Source organism: Crinia signifera, chromosome 8 (assembly GCF_055691185.1).
Source record: "Crinia signifera chromosome 8, ASM5569118v1, whole genome shotgun sequence".
Lineage (NCBI taxonomy): Eukaryota > Metazoa > Chordata > Amphibia > Anura > Myobatrachidae > Crinia > Crinia signifera.
The window spans coordinates 179757517-179780052 of NC_139224.1; the positions used below are offsets into that span (position 1 = coordinate 179757517).

General features: G+C 56.1%; 1 protein-coding gene across 3 annotated transcripts in view; it reads left to right on the forward strand.

Annotated features, from left to right (window-relative positions):
• The window catches only part of LRP8 (LDL receptor related protein 8), a 187392-nt gene that overhangs the window by 96695 nt on the left and 68161 nt on the right, over window positions 1-22536 (forward strand). For all 3 annotated transcript variants that reach the window (XM_083157909.1, XM_083157910.1, XM_083157911.1), the window contains one exon: window positions 6103-6231. In XM_083157909.1, coding sequence (XP_083014035.1) covers window positions 6103-6231 — 129 coding nt within the window. The remainder of the gene's footprint in view (window positions 1-6102; window positions 6232-22536) is intronic.

Below are 22536 nucleotides of genomic sequence, written 5' to 3' on the forward strand. Positions count from 1 at the left end.
CCCCTGTTACCTTCCTGGCCCTGTATATAATCTCCCTCCTGTACCCCGACCCCCTGTTACCTCCTGGCCCTTTATATAATCTCCCTCCTGTACCCCGACCCCTGTGACCTTCCTGGCCCTGTATATACAGTAATCTCCCTCCTGTGCCCCGGCCCCCTGTGACCTTCCTGGCCCTGTATATAATCTCCCTCCTGTACCCCGGCCCCCTGTGACCTTCCTGACCCTGTATATAATCTCCCTTCTGTACCCCGCCCCCCTGTTCCCTTCCTGGCCCTGTATAAAATCTCCCTCCTGTACCCCGGCCCCCTGTGACCTTCCTGACCCTGTATATAATCTCCCTCCTGTACCCCGGCCCCCTGTGACCTTCCTGGCCCTGTGTATAATCTCCCTCCTGTACCCCGACCCCCTGTTACCTTCCTGGCCCTGTATATAATCTCCCTCCTGTACCCCGCCCCCCTGTTACCTTCCTGGCCCTGTATATAATCTCCCTCCTGTACCCCGCCCCCTGTTACCTTCCTGGCCCTGTATATAATCTCCCTCCTGTACCCCGACCCCCTGTGACCTGCCTGGCCCTGTATATAATCTCACTCCTGTACCCCGGCCCCCTGTTACCTTCCTGGCCCTGTATATAATCTCCCTCCTGTACCCCGGCCCCCTGTGACCTTCCTGGCCCTGTATAAAATCTCCCTCCTGTACCCCGGCCCCCTGTGACCTTCCTGGCCCTGTATATAATCTCCCTCCTGTACCCCGACCCCCTGTTACTTTCCTGACCCTGTATATAATCTCCCTCCTGTACCCCGACCCCCTGTTACCTTCCTGGCCCTGTATATAATCTCCCTCCTGTACCCCGGCCCCCTGTGACCTTCCTGGCCCTGTATATAATCTCCCTCCTGTACCCCGGCCCCCTGTGACCTTCCTGGCCCTGTATATAATCTCCCTCCTGTACCCCGGCCCCCTGTGACCTTCCTGGCCCTGTATATAATCTCCCTCCTGTACCCCGGCCCCCTGTGACCTTCCTGGCCCTGTATATAATCTCCCTCCTGTACCCCGACCCCCTGTTACCTTCCTGGCCCTGTATATAATCTCCCTCCTGTGCCCCGGACCCCTGTTACCTTCCTGGCCCTGTATATAATCTCCCTCCTGTACCCCGACCCCCTGTTACCTTCCTGGCCCTGTATATAATCTCCCTCCTGTGCCCCGGACCCCTGTTACCTTCCTGGCCCTGTATATAATCTCCATCCTGTACCCCGCCCCCCTGTTACCTTCCTGACCCTGTATATAATCTCCCTCCTGTACCCCGGCCCCCTGTGACCTTCCTGGCACTGTATATAATCTCCCTCCTTTACCCCGACCCCCTGTTACCTTCCTGGCCCTGTATATAATCTCCCTCCTGTACCCCGACCCCCTGTTACCTCCTGGCCCTGTATATAATCTCCCTCCTGTACCCCGACACCTGTGACCTTCCTGGCCCTGTATATACAGTAATCTCCCTCCTGTGCCCCGGCCCCCTGTGACCTTCCTGGCCCTGTATATAATCTCCCTCCTGTACCCCGGCCCCCTGTGACCTTCCTGACCCTGTATATAATCTCCCTCCTGTACCCCGCCCCCCTGTTCCCTTCATGGCCCTGTATATAATCTCCCTCCTGTACCCCGGCCCCCTGTGACCTTCCTGACCCTGTATATAATCTCCCTTCTGAACCCCGGCCCCCTGTGACCTTCCTGGCCCTGTATATAATCTCCCTCCTGTACCCCGACCCCCTGTTACCTTCCTGGCCCTGTATATAATCTCCCTCCTGTACCCCGACCCCCTGTGACCTTCCTGGCCCTGTATATAATCTCCCTCCTGTACCCCGCCCCCCTGTTACCTTCCTGGCCCTGTATATAATCTCCCTCCTGTACCCCGACCCCCTGTGACCTTCCTGGCCCTGTGTATAATCTCCCTCCTGTACCCCGACCCCCTGTTACCTTCCTGGCCCTGTATATAATCTCCCTCCTGTACCCCGCCCCCCTGTTACCTTCCTGGCCCTGTATATAATCTCCCTCCTGTATCCCGCCCCCCTGTTACCTTCCTGGCCCTGTATATAATCTCCCTCCTGTGCCCCGCCCCCTGTGACCTTCCTGGCCCTGTATATAATCTCCCTCCTGTACCCCGACCCCCTGTGACCTGCCTGGCCCTGTATATAATCTCCCTCCTGTACCCCGCCCCCCTGTTACCTTCCTGGCCCTGTATATAATCTCCCTCCTGTGCCCCGCCCCCTGTGACCTTCCTGGCCCTGTATATAATCTCCCTCCTGTACCCCGACCCCCTGTGACCTGCCTGGCCCTGTATATAATCTCCCTCCTGACCGGCGGCTGTAGTGCTGAGGATACGCAGTAGTGAGAGTACTTAGTGCAGCACTCTGTATTGTGTACACACACACACACAATGCATGCACTACAGCCCCCTGCACTTAGCACATGACTGCCCTGTATGTATATTGCTGGCTCCATCTACTCTGCTCTCTGTCTTTTCTTTTTACCACTGCCGACAATGACAGAATAGTGCGCTCTGTACATAGGGTGCAGCAGAGATGTGTCATGTCCAAGGGCATGGGGAAAGGCTGCAGCCTGGCACACTGAGCAGGGTGACTGCGTAGCAGCCTGGCACAAGGAGCGGGGTGACTGCGCAGCAGCCTGGCACAAGGTGCGGGGTGACTGCGCAGCAGCCTGGCACAAGGTGCGGGGTGACTGCGCAGCAGCCGGGCACAAGGTGCGGGGTGACTGCGCAGCAGCCGGGCACAAGGTGCGGGGTGACTGTGCAGCAGCCTGGTGCGTGGAGCGGGTTGACTGTACTGATGCGGGTATGGTTCATTGGACAGACCGTAACTAGATTGACATGCAATAGGGTCGACATGGGGAATGTCAACAAACAAAAGTTCCACATGGGGATTTTCACTTTTGATGGGGACATGGGCGTTTTGTCCCGAATTTCGACACAGTCGACATGGACACTGAAATGTAGCACCGCGTCCCCTCGCATGCCTCACTACGATCGCCATGCTTCGGGCACGGTGCCTCACTACGCTCGCCATGCTTCGGGCACGGTGCCTTACTACTCTCGCCATGCTTCGGGCATGGTGCCTCACTACGCTCGCCATGCTTCGGGCACGGTGCCTCACTACGCTCCCCATGCTTCGGGCACGGTGCCTCACTACGCTCCCCATGCTTTGGGCACGGTGCCTCACTACGCTCGCCATGCTTCGGGCACAGTGCCTCACTACGCTCGCCATGCTTCGGGCACGGTGCCTCACTACTCTCGCCATGCTTCGGGCACGGTGCCTCACTACGCTCCCCATGCTTTGGCCACGGTGCCTCACTACGCTCGCCATGCTTCGGGCACGGTGCCTCACTACGCTCCCCATGCTTCGGGCACGGTGCCTCACTACGCTCCCCATGCTTCGGGCACGGTGCCTCACTACGCTCCCCATGCTTCGGGCACGGTGCCTCACTACGCTCCCCATGCTTCGGGCACGGTGCCTCACTACGCTCCCCATGCTTTGGGCACGGTGCCTCACTACGCTCCCCATGCTTTGGGCACGGTGCCTCACTACGCTCGCCATGCTTCGGGCACGGTGCCTCACTACGCTCCCCATGCTTCGGGCACGGTGCCTCACTACGCTCGCCATGCTTCGGGCACGGTGCCTCACTACGCTCGCCATGCTTCGGGCACGGTGCCTCACTACGCTCGCCATGCTTCGGGCACGGTGCCTCACTACTCTCCCCATGTTTCGGGCACGGTGCCTCACTACGCTCCCCATGCTTCGGGCACGGTGCCTCACTACGCTCGCCATGCTTTGGGCACGGTGCCTCACTACGCTCGCCATGCTTCGGGCACGGTGCCTCACTACGCTCCCCATGCTTAGGGCACGGTGCCTCACTACGCTCGCCATGCTTCGGGCACGGTGCCTCACTACGCTCGCCATGCTTCGGGCACGGTGCCTCACTACGCTCCCCATAGTTCGGGCACGGTGCCTCACTACGCTCGCCATGCTTCGGGCACGGTGCCTCACTACGCTCGCCATGCTTCGGGCACGGTGCCTCACTACGCTCGCCATGCTTCGGGCACGGTGCCTCACTACGCTCCCCATGTTTCGGGCACGGTGCCTCACTACGCTCCCCATGCTTCGGGCACGGTGCCTCACTACGCTCCCCATGTTTCGGGCACGGTGCCTCACTACGCTCGCCATGCTTTGGGCACGGTGCCTCACTACGCTCGCCATGCTTTGGGCACGGTGCCTCACTACGCTCGCCATGCTTTGGGCACGGTGCCTCACTACGCTCGCCATGCTTCGGGCACGGTGCCTCACTACGCTCCCCATGCTTTGGGCACGGTGCCTCACTACGCTCGCCATGCTTCGGGCACGGTGCCTCACTACGCTCCCCATAGTTCGGGCACGGTGCCTCACTACGCTCGCCATGCTTCGGGCACGGTGCCTCACTACGCTCCCCATAGTTCGGGCACGGTGCCTCACTACGCTCGCCATGCTTCGGGCACGGTGCCTCACTACGCTCGCCATGCTTCGGGCACGGTGCCTCACTACGCTCGCCATGCTTCGGGCACGGTGCCTCACTATGCTCCCCATGCTTCGGGCACGGTGCCTCACTACGCTCCCCATGCTTCGGGCACGGTGCCTCACTACGCTCCCCATGTTTCGGGCACGGTGCCTCACTACGCTCCCCATGTTTCGGGCACGGTGCCTCACTACGCTCCCCATGCTTCGGGCACGGTGCCTCACTACGCTCCCCATGCTTCGGGCACGGTGCCTCACTACGCTCCCCATGCTTCGGGCACGGTGCCTCACTACGCTCCCCATGCTTCGGGCACGGTGCCTCACTACTCTCGCCATGCTGCGGGCACGGTGCCTCACTACGCTCGCCATGCTTCGGGCACGGTGCCTCACTACGCTCCCCATGCTTTGGGCACGGTGCCTCACTACGCTCCCCATGCTTTGGGCACGGTGCCTCACTACGCTCGCCATGCTTCGGGCACGGTGCCTCACTACGCTCCCCATAGTTCGGGCACGGTGCCTCACTACGCTCGCCATGCTTCGGGCACGGTGCCTCACTACGCTCCCCATAGTTCGGGCACGGTGCCTCACTACGCTCGCCATGCTTCGGGCACGGTGCCTCACTACGCTCCCCATAGTTCGGGCACGGTGCCTCACTACGCTCGCCATGCTTCGGGCACGGTGCCTCACTACGCTCGCCATGCTTCGGGCACGGTGCCTCACTACGCTCGCCATGCTTCGGGCACGGTGCCTCACTACGCTCGCCATGCTTCGGGCACGGTGCCTCACTACGCTCCCCATGCTTCGGGCACGGTGCCTCACTACGCTCCCCATGCTTCGGGCACGGTGCCTCACTACGCTCCCCATGCTTCGGGCACGGTGCCTCACTACGCTCCCCATGTTTCGGGCACGGTGCCTCACTACGCTCGCCATGCTTTGGGCACGGTGCCTCACTACGCTCGCCATGCTTAGGGCACGGTGCCTCACTACGCTCGCCATGCTTCGGGCACGGTGCCTCACTACGCTCGCCATAGTTCGGGCACGGTGCCTCACTACGCTCGCCATGCTTCGGGCATGGTGCCTCACTACGCTCGCCATGCTTCGGGCATGGTGCCTTACTACGCTCGCCATGCTTCGGGCACGGTGCCTCACTATGCTCCCCATGCTTCGGGCACGGTGCCTCACTATGCTCCCCATGCTTCGGGCACGGTGCCTCACTACGCTCGCCATGCTTTGGGCACGGTGCCTCACTACGCTCGCCATGCTTTGGGCACGGTGCCTCACTACGCTCGCCATGCTTAGGGCACGGTGCCTCACTACGCTCCCCATGCTTCGGGCACGGTGCCTCACTACTCTCGGCACACTATTTTATTCTCCCACCACACCCTAGTGGATGTTAGGGCATGAAATACCGCCTGTCGGCACATGTCGGCTCAAAAAAAAAAAGTGAAAAACCCCATGTCGACCTTTTGACTTTCGACCTTCCCCATGTCGACCTAATGCTTGTAGACCTGGTGAACGTGTCCCACTGATGCTGTGTCGTTTCCTCTTGCAGTGACGCAGGTGTGCGCTGCGCAGAAGTTCAGCTGTGGAGAATCCAGCAGTAAATGTATCCCGGCGACCTGGCGGTGTGACGGCGAGAGGGACTGCGAGAGTGGCGCGGATGAGAAGGACTGTCCGACCGGTTAGTATATATATAGTATATGTCTGTACAATGGCGATAACACATGAGGCGTGGTGATGTCATGGCAGCTGTACACCACAATGCAGCACAAACAAGGCAGCTGTAGATTGGATGTTTCCCACCAACGTGACCACAATTGCCTTTGAATGGGCCCAAAACAAGTGGCCCTCATCACCCTGTCAGCCGCCCGGTTGCTAGGTAGTTTCTGGCCGCCTGACGATCTGCCTGGCAAGGGAGCTAGTTGGCAAGTGGCCATGGAACTTCATGGTAACTTGGTGTATTTCATGGTAATTATCTACTTCAGACCTACCCTTGTGCAAGTGGGCAGTGCCCGTATAAAGCGGTCGGTGCGGTCCCCGTGTACAGCAGTGGGTGCGTTGCCCGTGTACAGCAGTGGGTGCGTTGCCCGTGTACAGCAGTGGGTGCGTTGCCCGTGTACAGCAGTGGGTGCGTTGCCCGTGTACAGCAGTGGGTGTGGTGCCTAGGGTTGCCACCCTATCCCTTTATTCCTGGAGACATTAATTACACAGGTTCTGTGGCTGGCTCACTTCAAGACTCAATTTAAACTGTTTTTTTTTTTTTTAAACAGCCACAGAACCTGTGTAATTAATATGTCTCCAGGATTAAAGGGATGAGTTGGGAATCCTAGCGGTGCCCGTGTACAGCGGTGGGTGCGGTGCCCGTGTACAGCGGTGGGTGCGGTGTCCGTGTACAGCGGTAGGTGCAGTGCCCGTGTACAGCAGTGGATGCGGCTCGGATGACGTTCCCACCTCGCAAGCGCGGTCCACTAAACAGCGCTCTAGCATCTAGTGCAAACCTATTACATATTCAGCACATACTTATACAGAAGCATTTGGCAGCTCAGATGAGACCCCAGACAGGCGTCCTGTCAGCGGCATTTTGTATACAGCAAACATCAAATACAGACGGATGGGGACTTTATATCCATGTCACTATCACTGTGCCGCAGCGCGCTCTCTAGAAAACATCACAAGCAAAGCTCATGAAACACTTCGCACCAAACCTCTTTTCTGTCTGAATGCAGATCAGCAAAGTACGGTACGCCAGAGAGCGGCCATGTTACTGCGGAGCCCCAGCATTCCGGTACGCCAGAGAGCGGCCATATTACTACGGAGCCCCAGCATTCCGGTACGCCAGAGAGCGGCCATGTTACTATGGAGCCCCAGCATTCCGGTACGCCAGAGAGCGGCCATGTTACTGCGGAGCCCCAGCATTCCGGTACGCCAGAGAGCGGCCATGTTACTGCGGAGACCCAGCATTCCAGTACGCCAGAGAGCAGCCATGTTACTACGGAGCCCCAGCATTCCGGTGCGCCAGAGAGCGGCCATGTTACTGCGGAGCCCCAGCATTCCGGTACGCCAGAGAGCGGCCATGTTACTGCGGAGCCCCAGCATTCCGGTACGCCAGAGAGCGGCCATGTTACTGCGGAGACCCAGCATTCCGGTACGCCAGAGAGCGGCCATGTTACTGCGGAGACCCAGCATTCTGGTACGCCAGAGAGCGGCCATGTTACTGCGGAGCCCCAGCATTCCGGTACGCCAGAGAGCGGCCATGTTACTGCGGAGACCCAGCATTCCGGTACGCCAGAGAGCGGCCATGTTACTGCGGAGACCCAGCATTCTGGTACGCCAGAGAGCGGCCATGTTACTGCGGAGCCCCAGCATTCCGGTACGCCAGAGAGCGGCCATGTTAATGCGGAGCCCCAGCATTCCGGTACGCCAGAGAGCGGCCATGTTACTGCGGAGACCCAGCATTCCGGTACGCCAGAGAGCGGCCATGTTACTGCGGAGACCCAGCATTCCGGTACGCCAGAGAGCGGCCATGTTACTACGGAGACCCAGCATTCCGGTACGCCAGAGAGCGGCCATGTTACTATGGAGCCCCAGCATTCCGGTATGCCAGAGAGCGGCCATGTTACTATGGAGCCCCAGCATTCCGGTACGCCAGAGAGCGGCCATGTTACTGCGGAGCCCCAGCATTCCGGTATGCCAGAGAGCGGCCATGTTACTGCGGAGTCCCAGCATTCCGGTACGCCAGAGAGCGGCCATGTTACTGCGGAGCCCCAGCATTCCGGTACGCCAGAGAGCGGCCATGTTACTGCGGAGCCCCACATTCCGGTACGCCAGAGAGCGGCCATGTTACTACGGAGCACCAGCATTCCGGTACGCCAGAGAGCGGCCATGTTACTACGGAGCCCCAGCATTCCGGTACGCCAGAGAGCGGCCATGTTACTACGGAGCCCCAGCATTCCGGTGCGCCAGAGAGCGGCCATGTTACTGCGGAGCCCCAGCATTCCGGTACGCCAGAGAGCGGCCATGTTACTGCGGAGCCCCAGCATTCCGGTACGCCAGAGAGCGGCCATGTTACTGCGGAGACCCAGCATTCCGGTACGCCAGAGAGCGGCCATGTTACTGCGGAGACCCAGCATTCTGGTACGCCAGAGAGCGGCCATGTTACTGCGGAGCCCCAGCATTCCGGTACGCCAGAGAGCGGCCATGTTACTGCGGAGACCCAGCATTCCGGTACGCCAGAGAGCGGCCATGTTACTGCGGAGACCCAGCATTCTGGTACGCCAGAGAGCGGCCATGTTACTGCGGAGCCCCAGCATTCCGGTACGCCAGAGAGCGGCCATGTTAATGCGGAGCCCCAGCATTCCGGTACGCCAGAGAGCGGCCATGTTACTGCGGAGACCCAGCATTCCGGTACGCCAGAGAGCGGCCATGTTACTGCGGAGACCCAGCATTCCGGTACGCCAGAGAGCGGCCATGTTACTACGGAGACCCAGCATTCCGGTACGCCAGAGAGCGGCCATGTTACTATGGAGCCCCAGCATTCCGGTATGCCAGAGAGCGGCCATGTTACTATGGAGCCCCAGCATTCCGGTACGCCAGAGAGCGGCCATGTTACTGCGGAGCCCCAGCATTCCGGTATGCCAGAGAGCGGCCATGTTACTGCGGAGTCCCAGCATTCCGGTACGCCAGAGAGCGGCCATGTTACTGCGGAGCCCCAGCATTCCGGTACGCCAGAGAGCGGCCATGTTACTACGGAGCCCCACATTCCGGTACGCCAGAGAGCGGCCATGTTACTACGGAGCACCAGCATTCCGGTACGCCAGAGAGCGGACATGTTACTACGGAGCCCCAGCATTCCGGTACGCCAGAGAGCGGACATGTTACTACGGAGCCCCAGCATTCCGGTACGCCAGAGAGCGGCCATGTTACTGCGGAGCCCCAGCATTCCGGTACGCCAGAGAGCGGCCATGTTACTGCGGAGTCCCAGCATTCCGGTGCGCCAGAGAGCGGCCATGTTACTACGGAGACCCAGCATTCCGGTGCGCCAGAGAGCGGCCATGTTACTACGGAGACCCAGCATTCCGGTACGCCAGAGAGCGGCCATGTTACTACGGAGACCCAGCATTCCGGTGCGCCAGAGAGCGGCCATGTTACTACGGAGCCCCAGCATTCCGGTGCGCCAGAGAGCGGCCATGTTACTACTGGCCCCCACATTCTGGTACGCCAGAGAGCGGCCATGTTACTACGGAGCCCCAGCATTCCGGTGCGCCAGAGAGCGGCCATGTTACTACTGGCCCCCACATTCTGGTACGCCAGAGAGCGGACATGTTACTACGGAGCCCCAGCATTCCGGTACGCCAGAGAGCGGCCATGTTACTACGGAGCCCCAGCATTCCGGTACGCCAGAGAGCGGCCATGTTACTACGGAGCCCCAGCATTCCGGTACGCCAGAGAGCCGCCATGTTACTACGGATCCCCAGCATTCCGGTGCGCCAGAGAGCGGCCATGTTACTACTGGCCCCCACATTCTGGTACGCCAGAGAGCGGCCATGTTACTACGGAGACCCAGCATTCCGGTGCGCCAGAGAGCGGCCATGTTACTACGGAGACCCAGCATTCCGGTACGCCAGAGCGGCCATGTTACTACGGAGACCCAGCATTCCGGTACGCCAGAGAGCGGCCATGTTACTACGGAGCCCCAGCATTCCGGTACGCCAGAGAGTGGCCATGTTACTACGGAGTCCCAGCATTCCGGTACGCCAGAGAGCGGCCATGTTACTACGGAGCCCCAGCATTCCGGTACGCCAGAGAGCGGCCATGTTACTACAGAGCCCCAGCATTCCGGTACGCCAGAGAGCGGCCATGTTACTACGGAGCCCCAGCATTCCGGTACGCCAGAGAGCGGCCATGTTACTACGGAGACCCAGCATTCCGGTGCGCCAGAGAGCGGCCATGTTACTACGGAGCCCCAGCATTCCGGTGCGCCAGAGAGCGGCCATGTTACTACTGGCCCCCACATTCTGGTACGCCAGAGAGCGGCCATGTTACTACGGAGCCCCAGCATTCCGGTGCGCCAGAGAGCGGCCATGTTACTACTGGCCCCCACATTCTGGTACGCCAGAGAGCGGACATGTTACTACGGAGCCCCAGCATTCCGGTACGCCAGAGAGCGGCCATGTTACTACGGAGACCCAGCATTCCGGTGCGCCAGAGAGCGGCCATGTTACTACGGAGCCCCAGCATTCCGGTACGCCAGAGAGCGGCCATGTTACTACGGAGCCCCAGCATTTCGGTACGCCAGAGAGCGGCCATGTTACTACGGAGCCCCAGCATTCCGGTGCGCCAGAGAGCGGCCATGTTACTACTGGCCCCCACATTCTGGTACGCCAGAGAGCGGCCATGTTACTACGGAGACCCAGCATTCCGGTGCGCCAGAGAGCGGCCATGTTACTACGGAGACCCAGCATTCCGGTACGCCAGAGCGGCCATGTTACTACGGAGACCCAGCATTCCGGTACGCCAGAGAGCGGCCATGTTACTACGAAGCCCCAGCATTCCGGTACGCCAGAGAGCGGCCATGTTACTACGGAGTCCCAGCATTCCGGTACGCCAGAGAGCGGCCATGTTACTACGGAGCCCCAGCATTCCGGTACGCCAGAGAGCGGCCATGTTACTACGGAGCCCCAGCATTCCGGTACGCCAGAGAGCGGCCATGTTACTACGGCCCCCACATTCCGGTACGCCAGAGAGCGGACATGTTACTACGGATCCCCAGCATTCCGGTACGCCAGAGAGCGGCCATGTTACTGCGGAGACCCAGCATTCCGGTACGCCAGAGAGCGGCCATGTTACTACGGAGACCCAGCATTCCGATATGCCAGAGAGCGGCCATGTTACTACGGAGTCTCATGTTTATGCGTTAGAGACCTGATTGGCGACTTCGCAGCTGATTGGATCTGCCCCTTCCTAATGAGCGATGGCAGATTATTCATTAGGGGCGTACTGCCTATGCCTTGAGGGCAGGGGGGCTATGTACTAAGCCTTGGAGAGAAAGTACCAGCCAATCAGCTCCTGTCATTTTTCAAACACAGCCTGTAACATGACAGTTAGGTGCTGACTGGTTGGTAGTTTATGTCTCTCTGAGGCTTAGTACATAGACCCCACGGCCTGTGATATATGGTTTTTATCTGCCGTCACATTCTATGTTTCTATGTAACATCTACACAACAGTCACTGTGCTGTAATTATACCTGTGTCCTGCAGCTCCCCCTAGTGGCCACGGGTAGAATTGCCGTCACATTCTATGTTTCTATGTAACCTCTATACAACAGTTACTGTGCTGTAATTATACCTGTGTCCTGCAGCTCCCCCTAGTGGCCACGGGTAGAATTGTCGTCACATTCTATGTTTCTATGTAACATCTACACAACAGTTACTGTGCTGTAATTATACCTGTGTACTGCAGCTCCCCCTAGTGGCCACTGGTAGAATTGCCGTCACATTCTGTGTTTCTATGTAACATCTATACAACAGTTACTGTACTGTAATTATACCTGTGTCCTGCAGCTCCCCCTAGTGGCCACGGGTAGAATTGCCGTCACATTCGATGTTTCTATGTAACATCTACACAACAGTCACTGTGCTGTAATTATACCTGTGTCCTGCAGCTCCCCCTAGTGGTCACGGGTAGAATTGCCGTCACATTCGATGTTTCTATGTAACATCTACACAACAGTTACTGTGCTGTAATTATACCTGTGTCCTGCAGCTCCCCCTAGTGGCCACGGGTAGAATTGCCATCACATTCGATGTTTCTATGTAACATCTACACAACAGTTACTGTGCTGTAATTATACCTGTGTCCTGCAGCTCCCGCTAGTGGCTACGGGTAAAATTGCCGTCACATTCGATGTTTCTATGTAACATCTATAGAACAGTCACTGTGCTGTAATTATACCTGTGTACTGCAGCTCCCGCTAGTGGCCACGGGTAGAATTGCCGTCACATTCTATGTTTCTATGTAACCTCTATACAACAGTTACTGTGCTGTAATTATACCTGTGTCCTGCAGCTCCCCCTAGTGGCCACGGGTAGAATTGCCGTCACATTCGATGTTTCTATGTAACATCTACACAACAGTTACTGTGCTGTAATTATACCTGTGTCCTGCAGCTCCCCCTAGTGGTCACGTGTAGAATTGCCGTCACATTCTATGTTTCTATGTAACATCTACACAACAGTCACTGTGCTGTAATTATACCTGTGTCCTGCAGCTCCCCCTAGTGGCCACGGGTAGAATTGCCGTCACATTCTATGTTTCTATGTAACCTCTATACAACAGTCACTGTGCTGTAATTATACCTGTGTCCTGCAGCTCCCCCTAGTGGCCACGGGTAGAATTGCCATCACATTCGATGTTTCTATGTAACATCTACACAACAGTTACTGTGCTGTAATTATACCTGTGTCCTGCAGCTCCCCCTAGTGGTCACGTGTAGAATTGCCGTCACATTCTATGTTTCTATGTAACATCTACACAACAGTCACTGTGCTGTAATTATACCTGTGTCCTGCAGCTCCCCCTAGTGGCCACGGGTAGAATTGCCGTCACATTCTATGTTTCTATGTAACCTCTATACAACAGTCACTGTGCTGTAATTATACCTGTGTCCTGCAGCTCCCCCTAGTGGCCACGAGTAGAATTGCCGTCACATTCTATGTTTCTATGTAACATCTACACAACAGTCACTGTGCTGTAATTATACCTGTGTCCTGCAGCTCCCCCTAGTGGCCACGGGTAGAATTGCCGTCACATTCTATGTTTCTATGTAACATCTACACAACAGTCATTGTGCTGTAATTATACCTGTGTCCTGCAGCTCCCCCTAGTGGCCACAGGTAGAATTGCCGTCACATTCTATGTTTCTATGTAACCTCTATACAACAGTCACTGTGCTGTAATTATACCTGTGTCCTGCAGCTCCCCCTAGTGGCCACGAGTAGAATTGCCGTCACATTCTATGTTTCTATGTAACATCTACACAACAGTCACTGTGCTGTAATTATACCTGTGTCCTGCAGCTCCCCCTAGTGGCCACGAGTAGAATTGCCGTCACATTCTATGTTTCTATGTAACATCTACACAACAGTCACTGTGCTGTAATTATACCTGTGTCCTGCAGCTCCCCCTAGTGGCCACGGGTAGAATTGCCGTCACATTCTATGTTTCTATGTAACCTCTATACAACAGTCACTGTGCTGTAATTATACCTGTGTCCTGCAGCTCCCCCTAGTGGCCACGAGTAGAATTGCCGTCACATTCTATGTTTCTTTGTAACATCTACACAACAGTTACTGTGCTGTAATTATACCTGTGTCCTCCAGCTCCCCCTAGTGGCCACGGGTAGAATTGCCTTCACATTCTATGTAACACTTTTTTCGACTAGCCTATCCCTCCTCCTAACCTCTTTTGATCCTCCTATCCTGCCTCTGTTCCCCTCCGTTCCTAATTATCCTATTGTATTTCGTTCGTCCACCCACCTATTTTTAGTATGTTAACTCTTATGAGTAGGGTCCTCCTGCCTCACGTACTCACCCTACCTCATTACCTCACCTGTGCTCCTGTCCTGTTCTTCCCTTCCTCTACTTCATCTTCAGTCTCTTCGACAATTTCCACACCTACTTCTAAACTGATGCTGATTTTAGTTCTACCAGCTATACCCCTATTTATACTGTATTTTTCAACACACCCTGTACGTTACCTTGTAATTTGTTTTTTTTTGTTTGCTATGTACGGCGCTGCGGACACTTTGTGGCGCCTTATAAATAAACGTACTACTACTACTACATCTATACAACAGTTACTGTGCTGTAATTATACCTGTGTCCTGCAGCTCCCCCTAATGGCCACGGGTAGAATTGCCGTCACATTCTATGTTTCTATGTAACATCTACACAACAGTCATTGTGCTGTAATTATACCTGTGTCCTGCAGCTCCCCCTAGTGGCCACGGGTAGAATTTCCGTCACATTCTATGTTTCTATGTAACCTCTATACAACAGTTACTGTGCTGTAATTATACCTGTGTCCTCCAGCTCCCCCTAGTGGCCACGGGTAGAATTGCCTTCACATTCTATGTAACATCTATACAACAGTCACTGTGCTGTAATTATACCTGTGTCCTGCAGCTCCCCCTAGTGGCCACGGGTAGAATTGCCATCACATTCAATGTTTCTATGTAACATCTACACAACAGTCACTGTGCTGTAATTATACCTGTGTCCTGCAGCTCCCCCTAGTGGCCACGGGTAGAATTGCCGTCACATTCTATGTTTCTATGTAACATCTACACAACAGTCACTGTGCTGTAATTATACCTGTGTCCTGCAGCTCCCCCTAGTGGCCACCAGTAGAATTGCTGTTACAGTGAGGAGGTTTCGGTATACTGGGTCAACAATGTCTAGGTCGACCACTAATGATTGACAGTGGCTAGGTCGGCACTTTAAAATGGTCGACATACCAAAGTTGACATTGCCAGAAAGCCAACACAAGCTTAAGGTCGACATGGACATGGTCGACTCACATTTTCACCTTTTTCTGTGTCTATGTTGACACTGTATTCATGTGTACCCCGTCCCCTGGCATGGCTCGCTGCGCTGGGCACACTTGGTATGTGCTGCATAATACATTGCTGCTGTCTCTGTGACATTCCCCGGGGCCCGTCCTTGTGCTGTTCCCACTGTTTGGGGGGACCTCTGCTGCGTCTATCGGAAATGGCAGAACCCGGTGTGCGCGTATTATGGGTACGGCATTACCTCTCTACATGAGGATTATTGGTCACGGAAGTGATGGTTTCCGGCGTCTGCTGGAAGGACCATGATCTTACTGGTGGGTGCGAGCTGGAACCCCAGACGCAGCATTTTCTCTCCACTCATTGGAACGCTCTCTGGATTGTCCTTTTAACGAGCCAGATCTGGACTCTCCACCTCCCACTCCACTTCTCTGCCATCCAACTCCCCGCGTTTCCTCCAGTCCTCCATCATGGCTTTCAGCTTGTGAGTGGCCAAGTCTTTCTTCTTCTTGGTGGGTTTAGACATGCCGCTCTTGTTCCGGTACGGCTTCTTAGCACTGTTCAGGATCTCTGCCATCCAGGCGCCATCCTCGGTGTATATATATGCACCGTGCACGGCTCGCCATCATTCAGCCTCGGAACAACCCGTCTGTTCTTCAAGACCTGCTCTATCAATGCAGACATCGCTTTCTCTTGCTCGCTGCCCCACCGCCACTCCGCGCCTTCCTGTAACAGCTTGGGATACGCTGATGCATGTATTCAACATACGAACAGTGCATATACTGTATGTTATTAGTGTGGCCACCTACCTGCTAGTCACAGGCATCTCTGCTTCTGGATGTACTCGCCCTCTGCTGCAGGAACAGTGCTCCCTTTGTGCAGGAACAGGACCCGTGTGGCTGGCTCAGTGCTCCCACTCTGTGTCCAGGAACAGAAGTCTGTGTGGCTGGCTCAGTGCTCCCTGTGTGCAGGAGCAGAACCCGTGTGGCTGGCTCAGTGCTCCCTGTGTGCAGGAACAGAACCCTTGTGGCTGGCTCAGTGCTCCCTGTGTGCAGGAACAGAACCCGTGTGGCTGGCTTGGTGCTCTCACCCTGTGTGCAGGAACAGAATCCGTGTGCAGGAACAGAACCCATGTGGCTGCTTAGTGGTCCCACTCTGTGTGCAGGAACAGAACCCGTGTGGCTGGCTCAGTGCTCCCTCCCTGTGTGCAGGAACAGAACCCGTGTGGCTGGCTTAGTGGTCCCTCCCTGTGTGCAGGATCAGAACCCGTGTGGCTGGCTTGGTGCTCTCACCTGTGTGCAGGAACAGAACCCGTGTGCAGGAACAGAACCCGTGTGGCTGGCTCAGTGCTCCCTCCCTGTGTGCAGGAACAGAACCCGTGTGGCTGGCTCAGTGCTCCCTGTGTGCAGGGACAGGACCCGTGTGGCTGGCTCCGTGCTCCCTGTGTGCAGGAACAGAACCCGTGTGGCTGGCTCAGTGCTCCCTCCCTGTGTGCAGGAACAGGACCCGTGTGGCTGGCTCAGTGCTCCCTCCCTGTGTGCAGGAACAGGACCCGTGTGGCTGGCTCAGTGCTCCCTCCCTGTGTGCAGGAACAGAACCCGTGTGGCTGGCTCAGTGCTCCCTGTGTGCAGGAACAGAACCCGTGTGGCTGTCTCAGTGCTCCCTGTGTGCAGGAACAGGACCCGTGTGGCTGGCTCAGTGCTCCCTCCCTGTGTGCAGGAACAGAACCCGTGTGGCTGGCTCAGTGCACCCTGTGTGCAGGAACAGAACCCGTGTGGCTGGCTCAGTGCTCCCTCCCTGTGTGCAGGAACAGGACCCGTGTGGCTGGCTCAGTGCTCCCTGTGTGCAGGAACAGAACCCGTGTGGCTGGCTCAGTGCTCCCTCCCTGTGTGCAGGAACAGGACCCGTGTGGCTGGCTCAGTGCTTCCTCCCTGTGTGCAGGAACAGAACCCGTGTGGCTGGCTCAGTGCTACCTCCCTGTGTGCAGGAACAGAACCCGTGTGGCTGGCTCAGTGCTCCCTGTGTGCAGGAACAGAACCCGTGTGGCTGGCTCAGTGCTCCCTGTGTGCAGAAACAGAACCCGTGTGGCTGGCTCAGTGCTCCCTGTGTGCAGGAACAGGACCCGTGTGGCTGGCTCAGTGCTCCCTGTGTGCAGGAACAGAACCCGTGTGGCTGGCTCAGTGCTCCCTGTGTGCAGGAACAGAACCCGTGTGGCTGGCTCAGTGCTCCCTGTGTGCAGGAACAGAACCCGTGTGGCTGGCTCAGTGCTCCCTGTGTGCAGGAACAGAACCCGTGTGGCTGGCTCAGTGCTCCCTGTGTGCAGGAACAGAACCCGTGTGGCTGGCTCAGTGCTCCCTGTGTGCAGGAACAGAACCCGTGTGGCTGGCTCAGTGCTCCCTGTGTGCAGGAACAGAACCCGTGTGGCTGGCTCAGTGCTCCCTGTGTGCAGGAACAGAACCCGTGTGGCTGACTCAGTGCTCCCTGTGTGCAGGAACAGAAGCCCCTGTGGCTGGCTCAGTGCTCCCTGTGTGCAGGAACAGAAGCCCCTGTGGCTGGCTCAGTGCTCCCTGTGTGCAGGAACAGAACCCCTGTGGCTGGCTCAGTGCTCCCTGTGTGCAGGAACAGAACCCGTGTGGCTGGTTCAGTGCTCCCTGTGTGCAGGAACAGAACCCGTGTGGCTGGTTCAGTGCTCCCTGTGTTCAGGAACAGGACCCGTGTGGCTGGCTCAGTGCTCCCTGTGTGCAGGAACAGGACCAGTGTGGCTGGCTCAGTGCTCCCTGTGTGCAGGAACAGGACCCGTGTGGCTGGCTCAGTGCTCCCTGTGTGCAGGAACAGAACCCGTGTGGCTGGCTCAGTGCTCCCTGTGTGCAGGAACAGAACCCGTGTGGCTGGCTCAGTGCTCCCTGTGTGCAGGAACAGAACCCGTGTGGCTGGCTCAGTGCTCCCTGTGTGCAGGAACAGGACCCGTGTGGCTGGCTCAGTGCTCCCTGTGTGCAGGAACAGAACCCGTGTGGCTGGCTCAGTGCTCCCTGTGTGCAGGAACAGGACCCGTGTGGCTGGCTCAGTGCTCCCTGTGTGCAGGAACAGAACCCGTGTGGCTGGCTCAGTGCTCCCTGTGTGCAGGAACAGAACCCGTGTGGCTGGCTCAGTGCTCCCTGTGTGCAGGAACAGAACCCGTGTGGCTGGCTCAGTGCTCCCTGTGTGCAGGAACAGAACCCGTGTGGCTGGCTCAGTGCTCCCTGTGTGCAGGAACAGAACCCGTGTGGCTGGCTCAGTGCTCCCTGTGTGCAGGAACAGAACCCGTGTGGCTGGCTCAGTGCTCCCTGTGTGCAGGAACAGGACCCGTGTGGCTGGCTCAGTGCTCCCTGTGTGCAGGAACAGAACCCGTGTGGCTGGCTCAGTGCTCCCTGTGTGCAGGAACAGGACCCGTGTGGCTGGCTCAGTGCTCCCTGTGTGCAGGAACAGAACCCGTGTGGCTGGCTCAGTGCTCCCTGTGTGCAGGAACAGAACCCGTGTGGCTGGCTCAGTGCTCCCTGTGTGCAGGAACAGGACCCGTGTGGCTGGCTCAGTGCTCCCTGTGTGCAGGAACAGGACCCGTGTGGCTGGCTCAGTGCTCCCTGTGTGCAGGAACAGGACCCGTGTGGCTGGCTCAGTGCTCCCTGTGTGCAGGAACAGAACCCGTGTGGCTGGCTCAGTGCTCCCTGTGTGCAGGAACAGAACCCGTGTGGCTGGCTCAGTGCTCCCTGTGTGCAGGAACAGAACCCGTGTGGCTGGCTCAGTGATAAAAGTTTACTTTCACTTTGTAGACACAGAAGAATCTACTCAGTTATGAAGGAAATCCCCCACACGCATCTGCCTGCTACACACGAGGCTGGTGCCCACACAGGCGATGGGCGTAACGTGCTGGATGCAAGTGTGTGGGTGTATACTGTCAGTAACAGGTGAAGATTACTCTGCTGGGCTTCATTCTGGGAGGAAGCTGACCCTGGAGTCCAATGTACAAGTTCATGTAGTGAGGGGCATACGCGTTACACAGAACATAATATCGCCCAATCCTGCCCCACATGTCTACCTGGAGCAGGAGAGATAACTGCCCTATGTGTAATAAGCCGCTGTCACCTCTTATTGTCATACTTGGAGTCGCAGTTTCTGATGACACAATTCCCGCTGCACATTGCCGGTAATCTCGCCATTGTGCAGTGGAATGGTAACGTGTGCCGAGCACTGCAGTAGCAATGGCAAGTGGTTGTGTTGTCCTATTGTCCTATTGTCAATGTCGGACTAGTCATGGTCTATCCTTTCATCTACACACATTGGGGGGGGGGGGGGTCAGATAAGGAAGATGTTTGAGCAAGGGGATAGTGGCTGCTGGGAGAGCAGTAAGAAGAGAGCTGCCGGAAGGTCTTGCCGGTGCCAGTAATGAGGCCATTGGTGGTGGTACAGAAGAGGGCGCAGTACCAGAGCAGAGCAGGCCCCATGCGGTGTAATGTGGATGTGCACAGATGGGACAGGATGTCACTTATAAGCTTGTGGAGCATCAGCTGGAGGACATGGTTGGATGATGCTTGTTGATCCCTTGTGGCCGATGCAGAAGACGAGACTCCATTGGTGGCCAGACTGGTACAGGGAGATGTGCGGTACATGCCCATACCATCACACCGCCTCCACTGTGTGTTTTAGAAGATGGGGAAGTCCTCCATCATTCTGGTACAAGTCGCTCTTAGTTCCATCTGACCACAGAACGCTGCTCCAGAACTGGGCGGACATTGTTAGATGTAACGGGGTCTTTCTATTCTTGAGGTCTGTTCATGGTTTGCAGACGGCGTTGAACCCACTGTATTTACTCTCTTGATGTCTTCTTATGGCAGACTTGGATAATGCTAAACCTACCTCCTGGAGGGTTATGGATCATTGGGTAGACCGCAACTAGGTCAACGTGACTGAAGGGGGGCCAAGTGTTCACCTTCTATATGAACATCGGGGCCAAGTGTTCTTCTAGCCTTCTACAGATGGAGCAGCTCCCATCGGATAGAATCACCAGCTGTAGCCATCCACCGCCCTCTACAGCCCCCCCAGCTCCCCCCGATCCCTGACCGTCTTCCACAATGGGAAACGGGCAGGGAAAGCGCTCCTCGCCACCGTGTTGACGGGGATGTGCGTGCGCGTGAGACACTCCCGCGTCTCCGTCAGAAGGAACGCCTCTCCGTCAGCTAAGGGAATAGGCACGGGCTGAGAGGTGCTCCATCTGTATATGAACATTGGGGCCAAGTGTTCTTCTGGCCTCCTAAATGAACTCTTACGCACATATCACACACATAAAGTGACTTCGTGTATATATATATATATATATATATATATATATATATATGAGAGAGAGTCTGGTGGTGCGGCACTCACGGCTACAACGTACGGTGTGTTTATTTCTGAAAAAATAAGCTGCGAGTGCTGCACCACCAGACTCTCTATACATTACCTTGAGCACTGAAGTGTCGTATAGGAGTGCCAGACCCAAATACCATATATATATATACTCTCCACCAATACAGAAAGACAACTGCCGGGGTGTCAGCTCAGATGTCCCAGAGGTCAGGTCCATCCAGAATATATAATGAAATGAATGAGGCCACTAAAGTGGTCTGTGCATGACAGTGGCCCCACAGAGCACTTTAATGTTGGTTGGCAAGGAGGAGTGAATCCATAAAAACCTTATTTTGGAAGCAAGTCCTGTGAGTGGCCTCATTTATTTCATGGACCTGACTGACCTCTTTCTGTATTGGTGGAGAGTGTGATCCTGACGCCTGTTTATATTAAGAGGCGAGTCCCCGAAGCGTTGGATATTTGAAATACACCTCTATGAAAACCCTACTGAGTGCCGCTGCTTGTATACAGTTAAATTGTCTATTGGATCTGGAGGGCACCTAGGAATTTTGTTTTAAAGTCGAGTGACGAACCGCCACAAAGCCTATATATATATATATATATATATATATATATATATATATATTATCATATACATCTAAGAGGGGAAAAACCTCCTCCTTGAGGATAAGACCAGCACGGGACACAGTATTCGGTACTTGTTTCCTATCTGGGCGCCCAGGTTTTCTACGTACGGCACCGTACTGAAATCGGATCGCATCGCATCGTACACATACACGATATTGAACGATGCGATGCGATGCGATGCGATCCGATTTCCCATAGGAAACAATGTTAAATGGCTCAATTTAGCCAAATTATCATAGGAACAATAGTAAATGGGCCAAAAACACCCCTGAACATTGAAATGTCCCCCCAAAAGTAGTTGACGCCACCCCGCCATCAACGTGAACCCGAAGCGTGGCGAGCGCAGCGAGCCCGCGAGGGGCGGCGGTACGCGTCCTCCGACCTTTTCATGCCCTACTATCCACTAGGGCGTGGAGTGAGAATAGAATAGTGTGGCGAGCGCAGCGAGCCACCGAGCCCGAAGCGTGGCGAGCGCAGCGAGCCCCGCGAGGGGACGCGGATACCTTCACAGATATACGCGTCCCCTCGCGGGCTTCCCAGGTGTCCATGGCGACGCGGACACCTGGGAAGCCCGCAAAGGGACGCGTTTACCTGTGAAGGTATCCGCGTCCCCTCGCGGGGCTCGCTGCGCTCGCCACGCTTCGGGCTCGGTGGCTCGCTGCGCTCGCCACACTATTCTATTCTCACTCCACGCCCTAGTGGATAGTAGGGCATGAAAAGGTCGGAGGACGCGTACCGCCGCCCCTCGCGGGCTCGCTGCGCTCGCCACGCTTCGGGTTCACGTTGATGGCGGGGTGGCGTCAACTACTTTTGGGGGGACATTTCAATGTTCAGGGGTGTTTTTGGCCCATTTACTATTGTTCCTATGATAATTTGGCTAAATTGAGCCATTTAACATTGTTTCCTATGGGAAATCGAATCGGATCGCATCGCATCGCATCGTTCAATATCGTGTATGTGTACGATGCGATGCGATCAGATTTCACTACGGAGAATAGCATGGTGCTCAATTAACTTAGTGGGCGCCCAGATAGGAAACAAGTACCCAGTATTCACTTGCAATTAGTGTATTGAAAAGCAAAACATCCAGGCCTTAAACAGGCAGTAGAGAATGACAACATATTAGAACATCCTTAATGCAAAAGAACAGTATACCATGCTTCCTAGCCACGCGTCCCTTAACCCCTTCCCGACATTTGACGTACATTTACGTCATGGCCGGGATGTACTTCCCGACACATGGCATAAATGTACGTCATGCCATTTAACTGTCACCGCGTCTATAGACGCGGTGACAGTTTAAACATGTCTGCTGTCCCTGACAGCAGACATGTCCCTGCATGCCCAGGGGGGGCTGCGATGCCGCCCCCCCGTCGGCGATCGCTGTGATTGGCTGTTCAGTGTGAACAGCCAAT